This window comes from Pelecanus crispus, chromosome Z, assembly GCF_030463565.1.
Source record: "Pelecanus crispus isolate bPelCri1 chromosome Z, bPelCri1.pri, whole genome shotgun sequence".
In the NCBI taxonomy this organism is placed as follows: domain Eukaryota; kingdom Metazoa; phylum Chordata; class Aves; order Pelecaniformes; family Pelecanidae; genus Pelecanus; species Pelecanus crispus.
In genome coordinates, this window is record NC_134676.1 from 45861383 (window position 1) to 45888531 (window position 27149).

At 37.4% G+C, this 27149-nt stretch overlaps 1 protein-coding gene across 1 annotated transcript in view; it reads left to right on the forward strand.

The window, feature by feature from the left end:
* AOPEP (aminopeptidase O (putative)) overlaps nt 1-27149 on the forward strand; it is a 193290-nt gene that overhangs the window by 77590 nt on the left and 88551 nt on the right. The window contains exons 8-11 of the mRNA XM_075727096.1: nt 3166-3268; nt 3381-3488; nt 13036-13079; nt 20921-20981. Coding sequence (XP_075583211.1) covers nt 3166-3268; nt 3381-3488; nt 13036-13079; nt 20921-20981 — 316 coding nt within the window. The remainder of the gene's footprint in view (nt 1-3165; nt 3269-3380; nt 3489-13035; nt 13080-20920; nt 20982-27149) is intronic.

A 27149-nucleotide genomic window follows, 5' to 3' on the forward strand; every position in this document is an offset into this window, starting at 1 on the left:
TTCAGTCTTGGCATTGCACTGGGTTTTGAGTCTGTGCTGAGGCTTTTACTGGTTCAGGCTTGTGTTTTTACACAAGGATATTAAAATTAAATGATAAGTGTTTGCTATATCTTGCCAGTTATGTCAGGAAGAAAAAAATCAGCCAACGCACTCTTCTAAGCTTATTCTTCAATTACTTTTTTGTTCCCTGCTGGACAATCATATGATTTTCTGTGCTTTCTCCTGACAGCAGGAAAACCCTGCCTAAAACTTGTCAGCTGATGCTATTAACTTTTGAATCCAGCAAGCGAATATGTGGTCAGACTAGGTGAAAGCCACCCAGCAAACTGATCATCAGCATGATGTTTCTCCTTATTATGGATATTTGATATTATGTTATAGTAGCATCTCATAAGTTACCTGTGAAAAAAGAAGTCAGGTGTGAAAGAAATAGCTAAGTGTCTTTTCAGTGGGCAGAAGCTCTGCAAGGCAGCACCAGCAAACCCTAACATTGAAGAAGGAATTTATGGCACTGTAGTGCGCATGCAGGATAAGACTTCAGACAGAATCCTGTGTATTTTCTCAGAGTTTGAAGCAAACCTGCAGGGATAAAAGCACATGTGAAATATGTCCTGGCACTCATTCTGCTGGCATGCATCAACACCAGCACTTGCATCTAGTCTCTCATGTTATGAAAGCAAAGAAGACTAGAGGAGTCCATTTTCTTCCATGGAATAAAGCTGGTGTTGAGATTGTTTCATATCCTGGCCCTTATGAAAGAACTTCAGCTTGTGATTCTTCATTAAGACAAACCAGTGTTGATATCTAATTCAAAATTTGTCTCTGAGTCCCACTTGAATCAAGTCCATTTCCTTCCTGAAGCAATGCTCTCTGACTGCTCTGTAGGTGTTTACAGAGTTTTATTCTATCACACTGATAGGAAACATGCCTTTCAGATGGTCTTTCATGGTCTTTCCATAGGTTTTCATGAGTACATAGTGCATCAGAGCATTTAATTACCAAGGACTTCTGGTGAATTGTACTTTTACTTTGTACAATGTACTTCTCCACCCAGCAAACAAAAAGCAGCATCTTTTGCTTCATTCCGAAATTTGCCAATATTGAAAATGTGCCAGGTAGCAGCTTGAATGCCTTGAATCAGCTTGCCTTTAGCATTATGCCTAGCTTCATCAACTAGGTTACATGCCAGGTTTTGTAGGTCAGTGTAACAAACTTTCAGTCTCTGTAGCTTCAATGTATTATGAATATACTAAGCATTGCTGTCAAATAGTGTGCTGAAGTACTGACAGCAAAGAACAGGGTAACTTTCTGAATATTTACACTCTTTTGCAGACATTATCAGGGGTATATATACATCCTTTGCAAAAGGAAATTCTTCAGTACCATCATCCAGATAGGATACTGCTTTCTAATCACCTACTAGGCACAAAGTTGAAGGAGGAAGGAAGGAAGTATGGTTGCCTAATTTAGAATAATTGTGATTATGGGAGGTATTTCAGTTTAGTGTGGATCCTGTAGCCTGGGCTCAAACGCCATTTTTCAAAGTCTATAGACTGGGCTATTTATTATGAGAGAAATGAAGCAGCTTTGGCTGTTTATATATGCAGAGAACAATGAAAAGTCGCGTCTGGAATGCCAGCAGGCCTTCCTTCCAGGAGACATCCAGAATGGAAATAGGTGGACCTCTGCTCTTCTACAGTGGGTCTGCAATGGTTAGGTTGCCTTGAAGAACTGGAGTTACCATTGGATAAGAAATCAGTTACACATCTTCACCTTTCAATGTTGAAGGAAGATCTTCATTGAAAGAAAATGTGAACTCTAGCACGGTAAAGGACTGTGTTAGGAACAGGTAAAATTGAATCTGCATTTTGTTTTTCTATTTTATTTCAAACAGTTATATTTTATCAAGACTTCACTCTGCGAACTGCATTTCATGTGTGCATGTCCTAAATATAGTGCCTAAAGGGTGAAAAAAGCCAGCTTAGCGCTCTGGACAAAACTCTGATAAGAAACCATTACACAGGTACAAAAAAGGAAGAATATTTTCCTCAAAGCAGATGTAGATATGAAAGAAATTTGATCACAGGGATAGCTCATGAGAAGTGTGTGAGTGATGTGGTTTGAAGACTCCTGCACTGCTGTGGCCTGTGTTGTCCCTATTCTGTAGAAGTGGGGGGAAAGATACTTGGTTTCCAAGACTGGCCATTTCAAAATCCACACTTAGAATTGTAGAGGTTGTTTCAGTCACAGGGTTAGGCTCCTAAGAGAGACATCTGTTCTCAGATCACTGTTAGCTGGGATGTTTTCTGGATGAAAGAAAAAAAGCTAGAGGGCTCTTCAGTGCTATGCCTGTGAATGCACTGCTTACAAATGAAGAAAAAATGTTTGCATAGCTTCTGTTTAGTTTCACTCTGTGCTCATAAGAGCCTAGAAGTCCTCCAGACTTTACTGCTGTAGATTTCTGGCATACCAGGTGCTGTATTACATTTTAAAATCAGGCAGTGAAGGAGTAGGTTTGTTCTAGACATTATTGTCTTTAAACCCCAAACCTGTGTGTGCGCGAAATGCTTGTTCTTTTAAAACTTCAGGTACTTTTCTTCCAACCCCAAATGGCAAAAAATGAAAACCATAATATTATTTCTGCTGCAGTGTATTGCATGCAGATGAAAGAGATTATTATTGGTAATATAGTTGTGTAAGCCATTAAGCCAATGTTCAGGTATAAGAAGAGAAATGTCTAGGTGAACATAATGACCCCTTTCCCTCCTCTCCTCTCCCCTTCCCTCCCCTTCCTTTTTGTTTAAAATGTCTTTTTTTGTTTGTTTCTCTTTGTTCATAATGTGTCTATGCACTGTAGAATGGCATGCAACCTTATGTGGTGCTGGCAGTGAAAAGAGTACACCAACTTAGTGATGGATTTCATTTGTACCCCAGCTGCCTGGTCAGCTATGTACAAAATTGCATTAGAAGTATGAAATTTGTTTGTTTGTTTGTTCATCTGTCTAAGCCAAGTTGTTTACTTAGGGTAAAGAAAAACACTGAACTAGTCACAGGTGTCTAAAGTTACTATGTCATTCACACTGCCTTCAACTGTGAGAACATGTAATGTATGAGTTCTTTCTTTACTTACTTATCCAAGACTTAATTAGTGTGTTACCATTTCAGGCCCAAAAAGGAGAGCACAGGGGAATTGAGTGAGTCTGGAGCATCTGTTGTCAAACACGGTCTTAAAGCAGAAAAAATATTCATGCAGGTTCACTATTTGAAGGTGAGTGTTGTCAGCTGCTGATTTTATTGAAATTGCTTTATTAATATGATAAAGACTTCTTCCATCAGCAAAGTCATAGCATCCTATTTGTTTCTGGCTTAATTTCTTGCAGGGTTATTTCCTTTTGCGGTTTCTGGCAAGGACAATAGGAGAGGCTTCATACCTTGCATCTTTACGAAAATTTGTCCATAAGTTCCATGGGCAGCTTGTCCTTTCTCAGGTACTGTGCTTGGAGTTGTTCCTCCCTGAAAAAACAAATGATCTAAACTTTTGGTTTGGCTATCTAAATCGCCGCTTCTGATTGTGGTGAAAAGAGAGGGGCAATTGTAACTTGGCAATATTGGTGAAATTCCTACCTGCTAGAGGGCAGAACATTTTTTTCAGGGTGATACATAAATCGGACACCCTGCCAGTATCTGATAATGTAAACAATGGGTGATCTTTTGGTTTTTTTTTTTTAAACTTGATACTTTGAAAGTTCAATGTTCATATGTGCTGATGTTCTCAAAGATAAGGTCATTTATTGTACTGGAATTGCCTCCTGTAGTCTTTTAGCTCATGGATTTTGGCTGTGCTCAGTCAGTCTTTTCCCTGATACTTCTCTGTTTCTGATAGAGAAGAAACACAGAATAGGAATGTGACTGAAAACTTCTATAAATCGTAACAGTGCATGCACGTTATATTTCTAACTTTATTTCCTTCCTCTCTGCATGCTGCTTCATTCAATGTTTATAATTTCACAGTCTTTTTTATGAGGATGGTCTCTCACCAACTCAGACAGTGATGTCCCCATTACTATGTGACATTGCACCCACAGGTATTACAGTATTGTCACAGCCTCTGTATAGGTTTCCTTATCACGGTCCCTACTCCTACGCTTTCTAAAACATTCTGTAACTGAAGTATTAATCTAAAAGGGGTGATTAAGATGTGCTGCTTCTTTCTTTCACTAGACTTTCTCTGACAGTGATACAATGCAATGGCAGCCCACTCTTAAGAGCAGTTGTTCTCATAGAACAGGATTTCTTACTGGATTGGTGAAGGCTTGGTTGTAAAAAATAGTGTTGAATTAAGAATCAGTATCTGCCCTCCCTAAGACCCACTGCATATATTGATCACTTGAACTACAGACTTACCTTGTTCTCTTGCTGGCCTAAATTGTGTGTAAGTCTTCCACGCAAAGTAGAACAGCATCAAAAGGAAAGATTGAGCAAATCACACCATCGTATATTGTACCATCTGTTAAGTAGAGAACCCACCTGGGATTATAAATAGAAATTTACCTCCCCCTAGGTCTTTCCAAAAGAGTCCTGTAACCACTGGCTGTAGAGCATTAAAAGGGGGACAGTCTTTTCCTCCAGTGTTTCGTTTTGAGAAGGGAATGACATTGCTCTCCAAACCAAAGTTCTAGGAAATCCGTCATTGGTGATGAATCTAGCTTGCACCATGGCACTGCAGCTTGTTGCTTCTGTAATGCTGTGAAGACAACCATTCATGGGGATGTCTGTGAACCAGGTCACTGAACTCATCATGGTTAAAAGCAGGCCTGGAACAAAAGGCACAACATGACAAGTAGTTGGCATCACTAGAAGAGCAGTGTGATGAGAGTGAGGAGCAGGGGAAGAGAGAAGAGAAGGGGTATGAATGAATTTCTGAAACCAGTTTCTTTGCTGAAGTCTGTCTTTTCTGGAGTTATGGTTGAAGTCTTTGAGGGGATTCAGGATGGTGATAAACATCTCCTTGCAACACAGTAAGGGCCTCTGATTTTGAGAGAATGAGGTCTAACACTTTACTGTTTCTTCCAGCCACAGTGATTCTTTGCCCATGCACTTGCTGTTTTGAATCTCACTCTTATGGGGTGAGATGTATGCCCATCTTACAAATAGCTCACAGACCTTTGGATTCTTTTGTATGTCAAGTCACCCAAAAGTCAGGCATAGTAGCTCTACTGCAGCAGCTCTGCCCTGTGGAGGAACGTTTGGGGTGTTAGAGGAGTTAATATTTCCACTGCTGCAGCTGTTTTACTGTACCATGTTACTGAGACCCTGAGCAGTTACATCTGGCATAGTGTGGAAAATGCTGGTGACTATATGAGCCTTGTCTACATTGTGGAGTCCAAAATCATAATATGATGCTTCACTATTACACAACTGGAAACTTCTTGAAAATTACAGAAATCATGAAACTGCTAAAAATACAAAGCAGCCCAGTGTTTTAATCTGGTGGTAAGAAAGGTGCTCTCATTTTGGTGAGAAAAAGTTAGCTTGTTGCTCCCTGTTGAGGTGAGATGAGTTGTGTCCGTAGACTGTTTAAATGCTGCAAAATGTCTTAGCACATTATACTGTTAGTCATGATTGCATTGTAATTGAACTACCCATCTACTAGAGACTTTTCCCTTTGTCCAGCACTCTGCTGTGAAGTGTCAATTTGTAGCTTATCTAACTCCACTATCATAAGATGGAATACTGTATGTTATTTCTGCAACCAGAAACAACCGTTTTGGTTACTGCATGAAAAATTGTTCAGTGTTTTTAATTATTCAAGCAAGAGTAAGTGATGTTTTTATTTCAGGTTTCTTAGGCTACTTTTTATTTGAATATGTGCAGTATGTCCATAGCTATGTGTTAATGTAGGCCAGAAAAAGATACTGTCCTTCATTTGAAGATACTTGATTTAGTGGAGAAAGAGCTGTGTATTATATAACTTCTATTGTGTGCTTTTTGTGCTTTTACCTTGTTTCCCAGCAGCCTAAATCCAGCTCCCATTGAAGTTGCTGGAAAGAGAGTTTTAACATCATGCTGTTGTGTGGTCACTATGTTAAAAATGGAAAGGGAATAGGGCTATATCCAATTGTAAATGCAATTACTTTCTTTGTAAGAAACCTTAAAGATTGTATTTATGTCAGTGTCTGATATGGGTAGATAAGCAATCACAGCAGGAATTGCAAATGCAGAAGCAATGAAGTCAAGGTAGTACAAAGTTTATTATTCAAGTTCCTTCTTGAAGAAATGTGCTGTCAGTGTTTAAATGAATAAAATATTTAAAATAAATAGAGGTGCAAACAGTAAATTTAAATATCATAGTATTGTACTTTCGCCTTGTCCAAAATAACTGTAAAAGTTCCCAGCTTTAGGAATTGTGAGGATGAAGAAAAGTAAAACCAGTGAAAATAATTGCCCTGTTCTGAATACCAGTCTTGTTTTCAGTGGTGTTTGTAGTATTTTTCCTAGATGGGAGCTGCAGGTGCAAGGAAATGACTTCAGATGTGAAACATTAATCAGTTTGCATTTTTCCTTCATTTTGATTGCGTGCTCAGTATGTTTTTAATAGTAGTTTTTGTTTATTTTACTTGAGTTAGTAACAGACGAGTCAAGCAAGTCTGGAATCTTTGAGAAGGTTTTAAAGAAATCTTCCATTTTTCTTTCTGCGAGAGAATTCACTTAGTAACTGCTTTGAATGAACTTTTAAAGTAATGAATGGAGTGTTACTGACTATAAATAAATAGAAAGGAGTGCAAGTTGCTGATATTCCTAACACAGTTAAAGCTGTTGTTCAGTTTGATATTGAAATAAGAACACCTTGGGAATTGAACTGTTTGCAGACTTGAATTTTCATGTAGTTCTGTCTGCTGTAATAATAATCCAAGGCCTGTAGTGTTCATCCATCTGATAGAGTTATAATTTGCTACAGTGAAATGACAGTTAAGGAGACAGCGCTTCAAAAAAATCATAATTTATTGTATCCTCAAAAGTTTTAAAGGCAGATGTGTGGATCCAAGCCCACTGTGTATGTACTTATATCAACATGTTCCTGCACACCGATTTGCGTAGGCACATACCATTATCATCATTTTATAAAATTGGTATCCACACACACAAATCGCCATTCAGCTATCTATTACCTTGTAGAACTCTTGTAACTAGAATTGGAAGTCTAAGCATGCAGTGTGCATGTATTTTAATGTTTCAACCTCTAGAATCTTTTCTTTAGGTAAAAGTTTGACTAAAAATTTGTCTCTGCAGTTTGGGCCCAGCTGCTCCATGCTTACTGACCTGTGAGCTTGAGCGAGCAACTGTTGACATCAGTGGAGTATGGTGTGGACTCTGGCACTGTCCCATCCACAGCAGCCTCTAGGACAGGGGTCTTTGCTTTCTACACTCTCATGTGATTGGAAAACAGAAACAGATGGGTCAGTTTTACTCAGATTGAGTTAATTTCCTGTTCCAATTCTTGCATAAATGAACATATTCCTACTTTTTTGTTAGCTGTGCACCGTGCAGCCTTCATTCACCTTCTTTATATGTATGCATTACGAGACAACCTTTAATTACTACATGATCACTGTCCTTCTATTATTGTTTTTCCAAAGACCTTTGCCTCATTTATGCAGAATAGGTGTTGCTCTCATATGAAGCTGCTGCTTGGTATTTTCTCTGTTCATTGTTCATAGGCACTTTATTTACCATGCAGTATGCTTTTCTTTCTGTTCAACTTCTTAAGTTGTACCCAGTGTAAGGCAATAAAAAAGACTGCTTCACTAGGTCAGACATTTTAACCTGAGATTAACTGTGTTTAAAATGCTTACGTATGTGAAAATTGATTAATGTATGGATCAGTTAATTACACTGCACATTCTGACAACCTATTGTGTTTGTATATAAAAATCTGACTAGCTTTAGGCCATATCTCTATTTCAGTACAAGTATCTTGAAAGAAGGAACGTATGAAATACTGTGCTTGAAGTATAAGTAAGACTATGTTAGTAAAAGTCATTAATGTGGTATAAGGCAAGATTTTTTTTGGTGAGAAAACTCTGTTTTCTGATACACTTTTTTCATAATTATATAAGATAAAATTATTTTAAAGAACAGAGCGATCAGAATGAAGTAGGGCTAGAAATGGAACGGGAGGAGAAAGTAGGGAGTAGTGAAGCTAAGAGGAGCCCAAATGTTTTATAATCATGTAAAATACAGATGAGTGATTAAAAAGTCAGTTAATGTGTCACACATTTTAATGTCCAACAGTACAGTTGTATTAAAAAACCAAATATCTCCCGGCATCATTTATCTCAAGCATAAAGATCTTAAAAGAAACAGTAAGTTTTACACATGTAATTGTCTTCTATCATGGAAGTGACCCATATATCTGAAAATGTCTTGGACCTTTCTGATAGAGTATACAAATCCTTCCCATAGCTGCTGAACTTACTAAGTCTTGAGCTTCAGTCTTCAGCTGTGGAGTATCTTTTTGCATTTCTACTTCTGTTACAATAGTCTCTCACTCCTCTGCTGACCTAAAGTTTTTGTGTTTGCTTAGCTTCCATTTAGCATCTTTCAAGCTTAAAATTACATAGTAGCTTGTTATGCAATATCATTTGATAGGAAGAAAGATAAATTCTTTAGTTCTGACCAGAACAAACTGACAAGGGAGCAGTCCCAAAGCATGTGGGTTTTATTAGTGCTGAATCACAGCTCCACCTTTGGTTTGATTTATTGAGATGTATTTTAAATAGTCAGAGTCAAATGCATCTTACGTATGATTTTCTGCTGGATAGTCTTAAACAGAAGTCCAAAGAACGATTGAGGGCTCTGTGTAGAACCATTGATACATAACAGATCTAGTTCCTCATCTTTTGCTTAGGTATTTATGTGTGTTCTTCCATGTTTACACACATAAAATAGAAGGAATCTGTGTTTAATTAAAAGTTTTAGGTGGTGGTATATTTAGTATTTTTAGTGGACAGTGAGAATTTGTGTAACTTCCAAAGAAATGAAAATATTTGAAGTGAATTTCAGACAACAGGCTCTGGTGTCAAAGTGTTAGAAGTCATGTTCAAGCTGCATGCCTTCACTTCCCTGCCTGAGGTCTAGTTTGAACCTTCCCATCAATAAGGTAAGGAGGAAGGCCAACGCTTTGTTCAGTGAATTAAGTGACAGTCAACATACTTTTTCCAACTTATCTGGTCCCTGAATGGACTTACCTGGTCTGAGGTGTTTTGACATGTACCAAGATGTTTTTTGTGAAAGACCTGGGGCTCTGACAGAAATGCTTTTACAAATATAGCTGGGGTGATTTAAGGCTTGCTTTCATTAGTTATTTATGCTAGACCTAAGAGGCTGTCCTTAGGTACAATTCAGGCTTGTTAGTATGGACAGTTTACTAAAATTGGTTTGTGTCAAAGCACTGGACTGTGAATTTGGGCAGATCAGGCAGGGATACAGGGTTGCTTTCTGCTGCTGTGCTATACATGGACAATAACCGCAGTCAGAGAAATGCTAGGGAAAGGTCATACAGGGGGTTGATATCACCTTAAATATTCACAAAAAGATTGCGAGAAATCCTTGTCAGAGTCTCCTATGTGCTATGTTTTCTTGCTTGCCACAGTAGGTGATCATTTTTCATTAGGGAATTGCTAGTGATCTGAATGCAGTTCACTGGCATGGGTTAAATGGGCAACAAATTCTGCTTTTGACTGGAGCCAGTCAGTGGCTCCGTGGCCTGGGGCTTGAACTGTTAAGCTGTCTGGCTAATGATTGCTGCCTGATAATAGAGCATATAGTTGGGCAGTCGTGCCTGCACTTGGTAGGAAGTTGTTGTCTTTGGAGGGGCATTCTGGGCTTGTTACCAAAACGCCAAGAGAAGGATTTCAACATGTTGCTGATTTTGTTAAATAAAAGTCAGGAAGATGAATGGGGAGGGAATTCAAAATAAACAGGATCCTAGGAAGGGAGCTCATATATCACCCAAAAGGGACTAAGTAACTTTTACCATTTAGTTATGTCATTTACAAACTGCATAATTGATAGGGATAGTTTAACTTTGACTGGGTAATTTCTGTAAGGAATTGGATGTAAGTGCATTTGGAGTTTATTTGTTGCCAAGTGAGTATCCTTTCAGTTGTATCACTTTTAGGCACGAAATCTCCATTGCTCTTATGCACCTCATTTATATTTCAGTTAGAGAAGTTAACTGGAAGTATCTGTTGGTCATAGAGTACTTGAAATATCTAGATTTGAGTTTTTCATAAAGAGGATATAATTTGTCTTTACTGTTCAGTGTTCTTTCTTTAATATCAACATGTGTGATCAGAGAGAGGTACCTGTCTGGTGCCCCAAAACAGTTCAAGAGGGGAAACATGCTGGTCATTGCTCAAGACAAGAATTAGAGTAATAATATAGCATCGTTAGTCATGAAATAAAATGTCTTCTAAACCCAGATCTGTCTAGTTACTGCTTCAAGTAGCCCTCATTCCTAGGGTTCTCAAAAGTACTTCTCTCAACCTATTTCTCAGTCATTGGGTCCTTGCTCTTCTTTGCCGTTGACTCAGATATGCTACATGCACTAACAGTGCAAAGAAGACTTCTTGATCTCAATTCACAGTCTGTATCCAGATTTGATCTGCTCAGCAGCAGCCCAAAGTTGCAGTTGTGATTAAAATTGTTGGCTTCAGTCTGGACTATGGTGAGAGCAGACAAGAGTCTTTACGGAATGTAATTATGAGGGTCTAGCAAATCCTTAGCGAATGTGTGTGAACTCATTTTTCAAAGGCTTTTTCAGTTTGGCCAAATGTCAATAAAATTCCACAAACTGCAGAGTAACAGTTTCTGCATATAGGGAAAGGTTGCTTCCTAGCTTCTGGGTTTCCAGCCAGGGAAGAACATAAGGTGTATGTAGGGAAGTGAGATTATTTAATAATATGAATATAGGCAGCACTGTGGTTGTATCTGATTTCTAACTTATATTTTCTTTCTGGTCTCATTGAACTACTTGCAACAAAGACAAAAACAAACTATAATTTGTTTTATGATCTGACTCAGCATTTATTTGTGATTACCCTGGTCATCCACAAGTCTTTGCTTCCAAGTGTAAAGTCACTAGAACCTCTTAAAGAAATAGCATCAAAGCTTAAAAAAACCCACATTATTCCCTAACTTTTCTCTTGGACACTTCTGAACCATTTCATCTGGGGAGGAAGAAAAATAGCCTGAGGATAAAATTTCACTCCAGATGGTTAAAGTCGGGCAAAATTATAAGCAACTGAAAAGTCAGACCTATAACGGGATGTGTCATGCAGACTTGATAATAGGCAAATGTTAAAAGCCATGCAAGTATGAGGTAAGTGGTAATTTGTTTTCCTGCTCTGTTTTAGAGCATCAAAATAAAAGCCCTTAAGATAGAATAGATTAATCCTAATTTTAAGACAGTTTGTAGAATGATGGTTACTGCCTTATTCTTAATAGATATTTAGAAAAATGAAGACAGCTTTAATCATAAAGGAGATTTTTAATTTCGCAGTATAATATACAGAATATAAAACCACTGCTAATACCAGCGGTATCTTCCAAGTGTACTGTGGGACTGATTATAAAAGTTGATGCAATCCAATCAGGGAATCTAGCTGCATTAATGTATACAGAGACGGTGCAAATATTGTCAAGGATGACCACTTCGGTATTACTTTTCACGCACTTTTGAAACAACTGTAACAATGATCTTTTCATATTCTTTATTTCCATATAAGCTTACTCTGTATCTCCAACAAAGTTTCCACAAGTGGAAGGAGACAGTAGTTCTCTGTTTACATACAGGATAATGGTACAGAATGGCAAGTAGTGATATGAAGTAAGGGGATTTCATACTTTTATCATCCTGTGAGCAATACACTGTAGTTAGGACAGAATGACTCCTGGCACAGTTAATGATGGCATTCTTGCCACAGCAACACTGAGCCCAGCACTGTGTAATCTACCTTTTGTAATAAACAATTTTGCAGCCGCTGCAACATAGCCTGAATCTCACTCATAATCTAAAGGAGGAAGGCTTAACTGTGTTACTGGTAGTTTCCGTTGTGCAGTCACTCTTTCTTTGACACCCTAACAATGCCATAATCAGAAGGAGAAAGAGCATCTTTTGTTGAATGCCACAGCAGAGTCCCTAAATAAAACTTTTCTGCCTTTTAGGAAACATTCTTGAAGACCTTAGAGAGCATGTAATCCTCTTCTTATGAGATTGTTCAGAGGAGTGTGTTGTGTCAAAGTGATTGGCATTAAAGTCAGGTCATGTATAGTGTGGGGTGCCAGAGAACCTTTGTGTGATGTCAGGTGTAACTTTCTAAATAGGGCTTATCATACTGTTATAAGTGAGGATGATAGTAATGCTGTTTCACTGGCATTGCACCTTCTTTGTAAATCCATGAAAGAAATTCTAGCTGCCTTTTCTTTGCTGAATTTACTCCTTAGTTGGTGTGGTTGGCAGCAACATTGTGAATTTTGTCATGGAATGATGAGTAGGTATGATCTTCCAACAAGGTATGTGCATTAAGGAAAAAAAAGCCTTATGTGGTTATATAATTAAAGACAGTGTGATAATATAAGCACAGTGGAGAGAACATAAACACCCTTAATTCTGGTGTTTCTTAGCCTTTGAGTATGTGAAACTGCAGCCTTTAACAGTTTTAAATATAGTCTGTGTGTGCGTATTATAGATTAAGTAAAACTGGGAATGTGGGATTCTGTTGAAATAGTCAGCAGGCTTTTCAAGTCCATTTTCTTTCAATATTGACACTTTTTGCTTGAGTGGGTTGGAAAACTGACAAACATAACGTCTGTTGTATAAATAACTGAGCAGTGTATCACCATAGTGGATATACAAACTTTTTTATCATTCTGTTATCTGCAGTCTTTATAGATCCATTGCTCATTACCAATGCAGACACACAGTTATGTCTTTATAAACATACTAACCGTGGTGCTTTGTTCATTCTCCAGGATTTTCTTTGCATGCTGTTGGACGACATCCCTGAACAAAAAGAGTAAGTGAGAACCAGACTAGAAAAGTCAAAGAAGAAAGTAGAAATCAGACTTAAAATATCAGCTGTGCTAGCCAGAAATAGTAGGATTTCATTTAGTATTGTTCTGCTTCTGTTTTTCAAGTGTGTGTGTATCTTCCTCTGAAAATTCTCAGACATATATAGACAAAAAATATGAGACTTCATGTGTTGTTGCTATCCCATGCTCCCCTCAAGCAGTGCCTTTAACTTGCGTCTTAGGGCAGCAGTGAGATCCTGTGGGCGCTATGTGATCTGAAGTGCCAGGCAGAGCTGCCTCCCCAAATTAATCTGTGATCCTCCTGCCACCTGCTTTTGGCACATGGCACCCTACAGCAAGGAGGCCAGAGCTTTGCCATGGATCTGGGAAACCAGAGAAGATGGATTTTCCTCAAGCAGTAGTGTGGTACCATCCTCTCCCTGTCAAACAGTGTGCCAAATGGGGAAGGATATAAAATGCTAAGGGAAATCCAGCATTAATTGCCTGACGTGTCCTTCAAAATCCTGCTGAATATGACTGTGACTGGCCGAGGGTGATATAGCAGAGTTTTGAATCCATCCCTGCTTATCCGTTGGTTTATTTTGTGCTACTACAGCCTGTGCTACAATTACGGCTTATTTTGTAGTGGAACTTTACATATTATAGTTTTTAAAAATAATGTATTCACTTGAAAAATGCAGGTTTTGGGAGCAGGATTCCAAAAGTCTTCATAAATCTTGGTGAGTAGCTTGGAAAAAAGAGAGAAGATAGTCATAGAAGTCAAATGTATTGAGGTTTTTAGTGAAACACTTCTGTTCTTAGGGAGTGAGGGACAGAGAAGCTAGTTATCATTGAGATAATGCGTTTTGTAGTATGATGAGTTCAGTTTTGGTGGTGTTATATTTTCCAGTGACGTACCATAGGATGGTATTTTGTTTATATTGGTGGATATGGGTTTCCAGCCCAAATATAATCAGGAATATGAAATGGAATGTATGGGAAATGAATTAATTTAATGGCATGATTACACATTGATTTATTAATACATTTGTTAATAAAATCTGTTTTCCTTCCTTTTCTCACTTGTGTTTCTCTGAAGTCAAAACCCAGTGCAAAATGTTATTTGAATAAGCATCTGATTTTCAGCCTAGAAATACGCCAAAATATTTAAACTTTCAGTGAGACTAATGCAAAAGAAGTACACCTCCTTTTGTGTTGCATCATACTCCAGAACGTATAGACAAAATTTCAGATCTATGGTAATTCATTTTACAATCAGACATATAGCATATCTGGACTTACCTACTGCCAAAATTACCTTGGGTGCAACTGTCAACAGCCATGCCAAGAATAACAGAACATACAGTAGGCCTTTATTTCTTATCTGCTACAAAGATGGTTTCTTTTCATTCTTGAATGTATTCTGTTGCTAGTACACAAATACTAGCCTGAGGTAAAAGCAGAGGGAGGAAAGATAAAAATGAAATATTTTTAGAGATCATCTGCTGATGAGTGCTTTTTTGCACAAAATTTCAGTCATAGGAATGAAATGCATTTCAAGATTAGAGCAACAAAATTCTTTGTAGCACACAAAACCACCCAGACTTGTGCAATTCTACCAAGTAAAATTTTAATGTTAAAACTAAATGTTTCTTACTTGAAAAATATTAAGCACTCTAATATACTGAAGTTTGTAATGGAGGCTGGACTTAATCATAAAAAGAAGAAAAGATAAGAGAAATTAGTAGTAGGGAATCAAACCAAATCCTGCCCTCCACTGTGCAACAGAGGCAAACTAGTATAGCTAGGAGTAGCACATGGCTTATGGGCGACTTTTGTAATGAGAACAGGATTAACACTGGAAGAAAGCAATCATACAACAGTGTGCAAATTTTCTGTTATTATTACATTGGTGTAGAATCATAGAATCATAGAATCATAGAATTGTTTAGGTTGGAAAAGACCTTTAAGAGCATCTTAAATTACATGTTGTGTAATGCAACATTAGTTTTCTGCTGTTGGATGCTGCAGACTATATCTAAAAGATTCTCACCCTTCCAGTACTTAATTCCTTTGGTTTTTAGTTACAAGAGATTTTTTAGTACATTCCCAGCAATGAGCAGTTCCAAGATACAGACATAACTTCTTAGGTGGCAGTCATTGATTTTTGCTGCCTTCTGTACTCAGAGGAGGAGGATCATATGCCTAGTTTATAGGGCTAGTTCACTTCCTGCTCTGACTCAATTTTAATGGCATGTTAGCGGTAGGAATCCATTCTCCAAGGCAGGATCATCCTGTTTCTGGACTGCGGCTGAATACTGACATCAGACAGGCCTAGCAGTACCTTCTGGTCCTTTAGACTTTCCTACCTGCTATTAAGATTATTTCTATGTGTGAAGGGCTAATGGCAAGAAGGACAAAAAAATATCTATCATTATCCTTCTCTGTTTTCAAAGCCTTTTAAAATATAACATGCACTGGCTAATTAATAATAATATGAAGCTATTCTCACGTTAACTTGGCCTTTCTGTAGGAAACCTACAACACATCCCACCTGTAACTGAGGCATCTTATTTCCCCATATATAATTTGAAACTTCACTGCATTAAAAAAACCCAAACCAAACAACAACAAAAACCTCTCTTATGTGTCTGTATATCACGGTGGACTAGACTTCATAAAACTTCCAGTGTCTCTGTTGTCCCCAAGGCTTACACCCATAGTCTTTGCTGTAAACTGATCCTATCCACATCTGCCTAACATGTGAGCCATGCAAAGACTCAGTGTTTTTAAGGCCCTGTAACAGAGGGTGAGTTTCACCAGCCTCAGATAAATCAGCATTTCAGCTGCTTGTGCTCTTCATGACTGCAGATTTTTTTGGGTGGGTCAGTTCTGTTCTTTGGGGTTTTCTGGGGGTATTTTTTATTTAATTTCATTCAATAAAATAAATAAGTGTACTAATAAAGCTATGGTTTTAATAATACACGATAGACAAAGGAAGGCTTGTGTTGCTCTGCTATTTGTACCATTAATAACTCGGGCTTACTAACCACATTCCTTTAATGTCTTCATAAATTGTCAGTTAAGTACTAAATCAATGTTAAAATAATGATGTAATTTCAAACTACTCAGCTGTACAGGTATATGTCTCTTTCTTTCATATGTGCTTTCTTTGTTACGTTGTCATGAATGTGGTAATTTTGATTGAGACAAACAGCTGGTAGGCACTCAACTCCCAAAGCAAGTAACTAGGAAAGATTTTTTTCCAGTGTTTCATCCATTTTTTTGGTAAGCCAAAATAGATATGCTGGGCAAAACCCAAAGGAAATCTTATCTGCAGGAAACTATGGCTAGTTGGCAGAATCACTAATCAGTCACTAGTCTTTGATTTGCTCTAACTATGCCTCCATATTTAGCTGGAATGGCTTACTTTGAAAATTATTGATGTGTATGAATGTATATATCCAGATGAAGCAAATATGCTTGTGGAAGTATTTTCAGTTGGGTGTGGCAGACTTTTTATCTTCCTTTACACACACACACACATTTTCATGTGCACTGTTTATTTGCTGCAATATCTTATTCTAAAAGTGGTTTCTCCTTGACTGAGGAATTAAGTGGGTTTACGTTAAAGTTTGTAGAGTGCCTTTGGGCCTTGTGCAATGAAAGCTGGATATATAGACATCTTTTATAATGTTAATTTTCAAACTATTATTAATGTTAGTATTTTACAGCGCTTTCTCTGAAGCATTGAATCTGGCCATGAACAGTATGTATGTATGTTAGGTGATCATCCCTAGGCTGATCAGCTTATCATCTAAACAAATAGACAAGGGATGAGATAACTGATGTACTAGCGTTCTCATTTTACAGTAGGGAACTGTAGTACAAAGCAATTGAAGAAGCTGCCCAGCCTTGTGAGAGCTCTGTTATAGTGCTAGTCAGCTGAACCCAGACCCCACAGTCCAATACCATACCTTAACCAGAAGGCCATTCAGGAAATCACACACAGAGCAGATTTAAGTCCTTACACATGCTTAACTGCAACATAAGCAGGTGGTAAGTGCTCTTGCTGAATATAGATGCTTTACTGAACTGCAGACTCTATAAATACAAGACCCTGTGTCCTTTATCTAGGACATTTGTTTTGAAATAGTAATCTGTTTGTGATCTATTTTTTGGGCTTGATTCAAAGCCCAACAGGTTAGTGGAAACTTTTCCAAGGACTTCACAGTTCTTCAGCATTGACTCTCAAAACATTCAGAGTAAATCTTTGCAGTAGTCTGCATATTACTAATACATTTGGGAAAAAAAAATAGTGAATGCCTGTGAAATGCTAAAACAAGTGATGGGTGCCAATAGGAACGTCCTAGGTTGGAAAAAAAAAAAAGGTGTGTGAAAGTACAAACAAGGAAGACTGCATGTGGTCATATGACAGGTGTTTAGCTGAAACTGAGGGTGCTGCAGGCAGAGAAATAGCAATGTTGTTGTCTTTGCCCTTGAGAAAAATGTCAAAGTTTCAGGAGAGGCTGAGCAACTTAATAGTGGTGTTTCTGGCTGGATTAGTGTGGTGTCAGAACAGTGCAATTCCCCTCAGTGTCATAAGCTTATTTCAAAGTTACTGTTTTGAAATGAGCTCTTGTTGGCTTTGAAAGAAATAGAGGGTATATTAAATAAAGGCACTACATAGCAAATGCAGTATTATTATTTTGCATAGATTTCACGCCCCCCCCCGCCCCGAGGAAATCTCGCACTTTAAATTAAGCTTAGTTTCGGGGGGCGGAGCACAAACTGGCATTGCGAGGCTGTTTCTTGTCCCTAGGTAAGACAAATTCAATGCACAAATAAATGTATTTTTTCCCTAGCTGCTAGCTCTGCTTCAGTATTGGAACACTAAGCTGTATTGGTTTTGATTCATGCAACAACAAATAAAAACCTGTTATTCTGATTATGCTGCTTGAGACAGAATAAATGGTATGATCCACCTGATCTACCTTTGACTGTATAAAATTTGGGTGTCCAGTTCTAAGCTAGTCCTGTATGCACTCTCTCTAGTAACCAGACAGAAATAAAAACTCAAGAAAAAACTTCATCTTATCCCGAGGAAGGTGAATTGACTAACTGGAAATACTTCTCTTCCTCTCCATTCCCTGTGGAAGTGACTCAGCTAACTTAGACTAGATACCAATTTTTAGAGCACTGTAGTAAGTTGAAGGTAATTACAGACTGAAGGATCTGGCATTCAAGTGCTCTAAATTTAATAAATTTGCACAAATAACGTGGTACTACTAAAAGCTGACCAAATCTGGATATTTAGTAATTCATTTGAATGTAGAACACTACCCCATTACAAGCATGGCATATATGTTCAGGTATATGTAGAAAATAGATTTCCATAGTGATCAGACATGCAGAATGGTAATTTCCTGAAAATTCAGAATCCTGGCTATGTAGAAATGCTTCTGCATGACTGCTGGAATTATTTGAATCATATGATCAGGGGGAATTTTTTTTTTATGTGACAGTCTATGATCTCCTAATGCTATAAGAGGTATTTTGACATTTCAGATTTAGTGATTGGGAGGATATCTTTGTCTCTATGGGAATCATTCTCCATTCCAGGACTTTTTTTAAGTCACCTCATCCAGGCTGATGTGTCATCTCTTGTAAAGACACTGTTGAAGTAAAGTTTGGACCTAAATTGCATGAACTATCAAAATACATAACCAGCAGTGAATAGACTAGTGCTGTTTCCACATTAAGGCTCCTTGGCCTGCACCATAAGATATGACTGGTCAAAAACTGAAGAAGACTATTAACAGAAAATGAAAGCATGTATAAATGGCTTCATTGTCATTGTAATCTGAATCTTTAATCTGTAGTTTCTTCCCATTTTCAGTATGATGCTGTAGCCTATGTATGCAAGCATTTCTTAGTAGCTGAAAGACATAGGGCAGCATTTGTAAGGCAAGACTTTCTTGTGCTTAAGGCACTTGGTGTCTCTATTTTGCCTGTCCTATACAAAATTCCTGTGTATGTTGGACAAGCTTAAGACCAGGTTGCTTATTTTTTGCATATACTGTTGAACAGTTACTCAATGAGAAGCCAGCTGACTCTTTATTTTGATCAGATTCTCCCACCGCTAATTTACATTGGCAGAATTTTATTCTGTTAGGTATACCTGCTCATTTTAATGGACGTCCTTCAGAATACTGTTCAGTGTGAGTAGGGATGACAGATCTTGTAGAGTGGAGGTTGTAGCTGCTAATTCTACCTCAAAGGAATGCTAACACATAGTTCTGCTTGGAGACAGAGGGCAAATTTTTCATCCTGGATTCAACAAGGAAAAGAATATCTAACTCAGGATATAAGCCATGTCTGGAAAAGTGCTGTTGTTACATGTATTACTATCAATAATCTAAATCTTTGGTCATTCCAAATAAAACTAGTCAACATAAAAAAAAAGTAATAACTATGATCTGTAAACACACAGGAATTTTTACTCTATGAATGTGTTCCAGGGTCATCCACTAACATATTGCTTGACTGCTTCTGAGACTCCATAAGCTCTCTAAGCCTTATGTTTGGCGTTTGCATGTCAGGCATAATAGTGATTGATGTCTCACCCACTGGCATAGCGAAAGTTAGTATTTAAAGGTGTTTAAAAATCATTCATTAAAAATGACTCATGTATTCATTACAAATCCTTCTTAGTCACTGATACAGTCCATAAATAAACATATTTTAGGGTCAGAATTCTGAGCACAGCTTTGTCAGTGGTTGGGAAAAAAAAAAGGCTTCTTTGTCATGTAATTCAAATAAAAATTGTATTAGGTAGCTTGCCTTCCTGCTTCAGAGCTTCTAAATGGCTGCTCTTTTCATGAATGCTTTGTTGGTTATAGGTCTACATTACACATGTGAAGGTAGCTGCAAGTATTAGAATGAGTCTTGCCAAGGCGTTACCATGCACAGGACCATGCATGTCTGTTCTGCTTCTCAGAATATTTATATTCATTGAGGGCTTACTCAAGTTCTTTTTTCAGTATTGGTACACTACATGGACAGTGTGATTTTTTTTTTTTTAAATCGGCTTCCTTGCAACCAGAGTTGAAGTAAATGCAACAGAAGTTGCTTACAAAAGTAAAAGGGGAAACATAATTTCCGAATTTGCAAATACGTATGTATATGGTTATTTCAGTCCCACACAGCTTGATAATGACAAACTATTTCCTTTTGTTGGGGCTTCAGACTGTTGTGTAACTTCACTGTGAATGTTATCAGGATATAAAGACAGTACAGAAAAGATGAAACTGAAATATATTAGATACTTGGTAACTCTGAGGATTAATATCCATCAGTGCTTTTTAAAACCCAAAAGTTTAAGGATTTTTGTATTTCATTTTCTTTGGTATTTTATCTTTACTTGTTTTATCTTTAGGCTGCTTCTGTAATAAAATACTGGTTTTGAATGTCTCCAGCTAAATTTACTTGCCTGTGATTTTTTTTTCTGTAAAAGAAACAAAAATCCACTCAACAAAGAGTACCTGTTCATACTTTACATGTTTCATAAATGCAGTTTACCATCTTACACTTTCTCTGTCAATCCTCATAACCACTGAATTTATCATTTCAGTTTTAAGCACACGATACCTGATCTGTTTTTAGTTTGCTCATACCACCTCTGATGGTGGTATTCATTAAAAACACAAAAATGTAGTACCACTGCAGTACAACCAGTCCTTGGAATTCAGAGTTTTGATCAGCTTCTAAAGGGTTAATTTTCATGTGGAAAAGTTGGTGTTTGTGTGTGTGTCTTCTAATTTTTTTTATTCTTTATTTTTTTAAGATCTGGGTTAACTGTAGAAAGTATCTTCCAGAATTGGCTTGACACTTCCGGAATACCAAAGGTAAATACAAAATACCAGTTCCCAGTTCTTTCTGGAGTCTTGCGTTTCTCATTACGTTATATGTTATTTAAATGAATCTGAACTTCTATCAGGTGTGGCTTTAAATAAACAGTTTTGATGATGACTGTTTTCCACATCTTTATATAGGTTTAGCTTTTATTGATTGCAGGTTTTGCTTCTATCCATCGTCTCAACAAACCTGCCAAAGGGCAAATCTTAGAAAACTGATCCTTTTATTTAATATTGTAGGCACGTGGAAGTATGCTTTACAGTATAGTGGGGGACTCTACTAAATGTAAGGAGCATTGTTCACAGTTGTCAGTATATGAATTACTTGAAAGCCATACTGATAGCAGTAACTAAATGTTAATTTATTTGTACTTTGATATATTGTGAATATTGTGAGTTGCTCAAGAATCTGCTGCATGGGTAACATATTTCATTGGTGTTGCAGCTGTGTTGCAGTTGAGACTGAGCATTATTTTCTGCTTTTAATACTAAAAACTTTTAATATTAATCTTATAAGTTCTGTGAACTGAAAATGCTTAGTTGTGTCTGTGCTATGTGAAGGGTCTGATTATTCGTTTTGGTCCAAAACTAGGATTAGATGAAGAAAGATATCTCTGTATAACTCTTCATAAAAAAGTTTTATACAAAGTATGTTTTTATTACATACTTGGGGCCCAATTTCTGATTTCCTTTAAGCTGACATCCTCTAGGTTGCTTGGGATTTGTCTTACCTAGTGCTTGCATTTGTTTCCACTTTGCATTAGCATTTAAAAAAAAAAAAACAAACCTGTTAAGAGTTAGAATGAGAAGTCCTGGTTTGTATGTGCACGAGTGAAAGTCCTTAAGCAGCATGACTGAGGCTCTGAGGAGTGAGCATGTTTGCAGGTAGAATTGTCAAAATAGCTAGAGAGCTCAAAATGATAAGCAGGGGTCACTGAACCTGAGCTGTACCCAAACACTGTGGTTGAGCTCTTTGCTTGACAGCTTTAGAGGTGTGCATGTCCACTGGTCTCTGTATGCTGTAGAAGGCTCTTTGGGAAATTTCGCCCTGAAATCAAAATGTTTGAAGACTATTATTTGAAGATGCTATAAAATCAAGGTGGAGTTTGTTTTTTGCTATAAAATTACTGAAAATAAAATTGGCTTTAATTGGAAAGGAGGAAAGGAAGGGACAGTAAATATCATCGTGCATCTTGATGGTCAGTCATTTCTTGAAAAAGGACCTTGAGTTTAATGCTATGTTTTGATCATTGTTTTGTCCTGATAGGGTATTCAATACATTGTAGAACAGCTGCTTCAAGTATAGGGGAGAAACTCATGTTGCGTAGCTGTAGTTGAAAGGTGCTGAACTGTCTGTCTGAAGTGAGAGAGTTTTCTGGCATTTTACTTACATGTATCTCTTTGAGGATATGCCTTATTAGTGTCCCACAGTCAACTCGAAAATCACAAATAAGGAAGATGGGAGCAGACTAAGGAATTGAAAATGGTTTTGATTAATGTGAAAACTGAACTCTGTTTTCCTGAGTGTGTACTGTAAGTCATTCAGAACAAACAGTGAGTAGTTTCATTATACCCTGCAAGTATCTACTGGTTGCGTAAGCAAAACATGTAGCAAAAATACTTACACATCCAGCAGGCTTGGAAATTGTTGTAAATTTTCTTTAAAGACCGAAGAGATTTCCCTGATAGTTTGGCTGTTTTCTAAAAGCGATGTCAACAGGAATGGTGCTGATTTAGCATTCTGCTTCTTGTGAGAATCACCATGCTGACCTCTTCCCTCTGTCTCTCTCTTCCCTCAGTAACCTTTCTGGTGATTTACCCTTGTTACCTCCAGCACTTCTCAGGCTCTTGTGGGAACTAGTTTCCACTTTATTGGAAGAACTGGAGTTGTCATTCAATGAATAGGAAACCTTGTTTCCTGTGTGCTTTATTAAATCATTTGGGGAGCCCTTATTCCTGAAATCAAGACTGTAGAGGTTGCTTAGTAGCTCTCTATGTTTATTATCTATAATGTAAATATGACTGTATGTACTGACTACAGAACTATAAATCTACTCGTGCTGTACAGGAGCTGATATTGAAAACCCCTTGAAAAGTATTTAGATTATTTCAGCAAACTATTAATTTGGCTAACATGATGAATCTATGTGAAGGCACACAGACCACCTTCTTACATGCAGTTGAACTACCTGCATCATAAAGAGCAGCCCAGGAATGCCACAGAACTGATTTCTTCTCTCTCATGGGTTGCCAGGGTGTGTGTAGAGGAAGGTTTCTGTCAGCTCCTTTGGGCGAAGTCATACGGCTGAGCCAGCTGGTCAGGCAGTGTGAGCAGTATGAAGTGCAGAGTGTCCGCTGCAGTTATACCTTTCTTGAGTACTAGAGCAACTGAAAAGCAACTGCTTATCACCTTTATTTTACTGACTGCACTATGGAGTCCTGTAGCATAATAGTTAAAGTCATTCTTAATCCTGCAGCACCTGCTCTTAGAGGGACAAAATGCATTTCTCAGTGCTTTAGTAGATACCTATGAGAAATAACTTGATTGAGAATTTAAACATTTTAAATTTACAAGTACTGTCTAAGACTTCACTGCATTTGGAGGGGAAGCTTTCTTACTGGAGAGACTATACTCTGTAATGGGATTAGGAAAAAAGCATCATGCTGTCCATTCTGAAAATCAAGTCAGAATATGGTTCCTTTATATTTCTCCCATATAAGCATTCTTATATTTTATAGTGGCTGTGGTTGTTTCCGTGGCGTCTTTTATTTCTATGTTTTGGTGGGTTTTGCTCAGAAAATTCATGTCATCCATTGACTATAAAAAAAATTCATTTTTCACCATTTCACCATTTATCAAATGAACCACCACTTGTGGTTCATTTACAGCATTACCTACCAAATTGTTTTAAAGAATTTTCTTCCATGGTTATACCCAAATCTATCACCTGTACATAACTGGTACTCTCTAAAATTTGGTAACAACATGGTCACTTAAAACCAGACTTGTTAGCCCACCCCTCGGTTCACAACAGTGTCTAGCTTAAGGACACTGGAAGGGTGCTTGTGCAAAAGATGGGTAAGGCTAAATACTTTCCACTCCCCAGACTGCTGAAGCAACGTTACTTACCATCTTCCTTCCAGTAGAGGAATTAGCGTTTTGTATTCTTTACAGTCATATGTCATGGCATCTGTCTAACTGAAGATCCTGTACTCCTTCACCTGTGCTTTGTTACATTTGCCATCCCAAATCCTGTCTCCAGCTCTGTCCAGGGAACCGCATATATATACCCCTTTATACTTGCAACTTATAACTATTGAAACTTTAATATTTGTCAATTTCTATTACCATTTCACTTGTGGAAAAGTCATTTAGTCTTTCCTAAATTTTGGGCCACTTTCCAGGCTCATGTATTTACCAGCAGTAATCAAGAATAACTTAACTTAAGGGAGTCATACTGATAAATAAGAACAGAATTTGGCCTGTTGCCATGAAAAAACAATGCTGTGTGCCAAGTCACACTTCCAAATCTGGTATTTTCCAAAGCATTAAAGGTTAATCTTATACAAAAGGGTGTGTGGTAATGCCTGGCCAATTCTTTCTTACATGGAAGAGTGCCAGAGCACAGTGGTTGTCTTCAGGCTTGCTGTACAGGAAGGTTTTCTCACACTCAAAACAATAAGGAACATAGAGATGAAAAGCAAGCATTTCTGAAATACAAGCTTTCATGAGGTTTTTCTTCTGGGAACACATCATGGTGGTGTTAAATAAGGTGAAGCATATCGTGTTGTTGAAAATACCTTTTTATCAAATCAAGCAACCTTCAGCACGTACTTCTGTCTCAGAGGTGACTCACCAGGGGATATAGCAATTTTTCATCATGTGCAAGTAGTAATGACTTAACACCGCTAACTTTAGTCAATGAGTTCAGCTGGCAAGGAGTAGAATCAGAAGAACAAAACAGCATTTACAGCTGGAAAACACCTATGAAACCACTTAAGTCCACTTCATTCCTGCTGCTGATGATTTGTTCTCTAAAGTACAGTTTCTGTTGCGTCTTTCAGTCTATGTAATGTTTAGAGTTTAAGACTAAAAGACCACATGTTTCTTGAGGAAGATTTTCTCTGCACAGACTTGTCTTTGTGTTATATTGCCCACTTACCTGAAGTTCTTATTCTACCCTAGATAATTAACCTTTTTAAAATATGCTTAAAATCTTTCCCCATTTTGAACTGTGTTATACACTTTTTAATTGAGAAGTAGACCAATAAACATTAGGTAGTCTCTGCATCTCATAAACGCCTACATGTACTTTTTTTAACTCATTCCAGTTTCACCACCTTTTCTTTTGCCTCTGAAACTGCATGTTTCATAACATACTATTATTTACTGGTAAACTTGCTTGAATGTTCCTTGGGTATGTATTTAATTTGGTACCGTGTGTGATGAAAACGATCTTCTCCAGATTCATTCCTGAGTTAAAAAAAAAAGGGGGAAAACTAAAAAAAAAAATAGTAGTTGGCCTGCTCCTTCATGATTTTCTTTCCAACAGATCCTTCAGTGTCATCTACAAGTCTTATGTGATCTCATAGCTGCAGGCACTAGCATAAACACACCGAACATCCCCTCAAAATTATGAAAAAATTGCAAGAGGTGATAGTACTGCTGTGTCCTTCTCCTAGTCCCTTTTGCTACTTTATCCTCTTGTTAAAGCGTAATTTGTATCCACTGTTCTACCGTAAACAGTATTTCCTGGTTAAAGTAGGTACTGCCAACAGGTATTTCAGAGTATGTACAGCTTATAGTGTGTGTTGTGAGAATACTACTCCATCCTTTCTAATTCTGAATGTGAACATTGGAGTACAGCCTCCTGTTACAATACTAAGAATTTTGCCATTTAAAATTAATTATCTTTTTCCTCTCTGCACTGCTTTTTGTTACTGTGGTAAAGCAGTAGTTTGAGCTACAACTACTGGCGTTATTTGTAAATCATGTACATTTCTGGAAATACACAGTCAAAAGAAATCTTCCACTTGTGAATGTTCATTTAGTCATAGTATTTCTGGTTTTGTTTGTATATGACTGGCTGTTGGATTGTCCTACTTGAAGAAAAAATAGATTGGAAAGGAAACTCATAGCAAAACTACTAAAAAATTTGAACTGAAATATAATTTGTAAAGTGTTCTAAATCTATGCAAGTAACGTATTTCTGTGGTTTCATAAATTTTAGGAGGATGTTACAGCAGCAGCTCAAGTAGTTATTATTATTTCTGATAAACCAGGTTGTTAAGAAGGTTCCTGGCTTTTGCCCCAGTTATAAGCTTTACGGATTTCCTGTTTCCTCTTACTAAGGCAAAAATACAGATGAAGGGATAGCTCTATAAGGGAATGCATCACAGGGTAGCAGTTATGGTCAATTACTAACGAACCAACCACATTCAAATATTTTTTAAAAGAATGCTCTTACTAAACTTCTGAAATCTTTAGCAGTTGTTCACCCAAGTTTTACAGAGAGTACTAGAAAATTTTTCAGCAGAAAAATCACTCTTACTGGATCAGAGTGTAACTTAAGGCTTGGGTTTGTTAACGTTTGATATTTCTTGTCATTGCTAGTCATGCCTTATCTTGCAATTTTTCTGTCTGGATGTACATAATAAATGCATATTGGTGGCTGGCAACATTGAGAGAGTAAACAAGTGAAATCCTTATTGTTTGTTGAGATACAGTAAATTTGTAGGCACTGGCAGTGAGAATGACCTGTTAAGTAGGAAAATCTCATTCAAACTTGTGATTTGGGGGAAAAATTGGGAAGGGGCTATGAAGAGGTATAATTTTCTTACTTTATTCAATAAGGTTTAACAGTGACTCTGTTAGATTAATTTCAAAGTTGGTATTAAGTATTAGTCACAAGAATAACATACTGCTGCTTAAATACTGAAGTTTGCCACTTACCCTTTTTTTTTTCATCTGAACATGGAGACTTTTGTGTGTACTTTAACAAAAATACGGAGAATATGACTGATTGATAGTTGAATTCTAATGAGTCGATATTTGAGAAATAATCTAAAGAAAGTGTAACTGCTGCTTTAAGGTAAGTACTTATTCTGGTACGTGGAAAGCATACTTTGAAAAATAGGCACTTCCCCTCAAGAAAAATT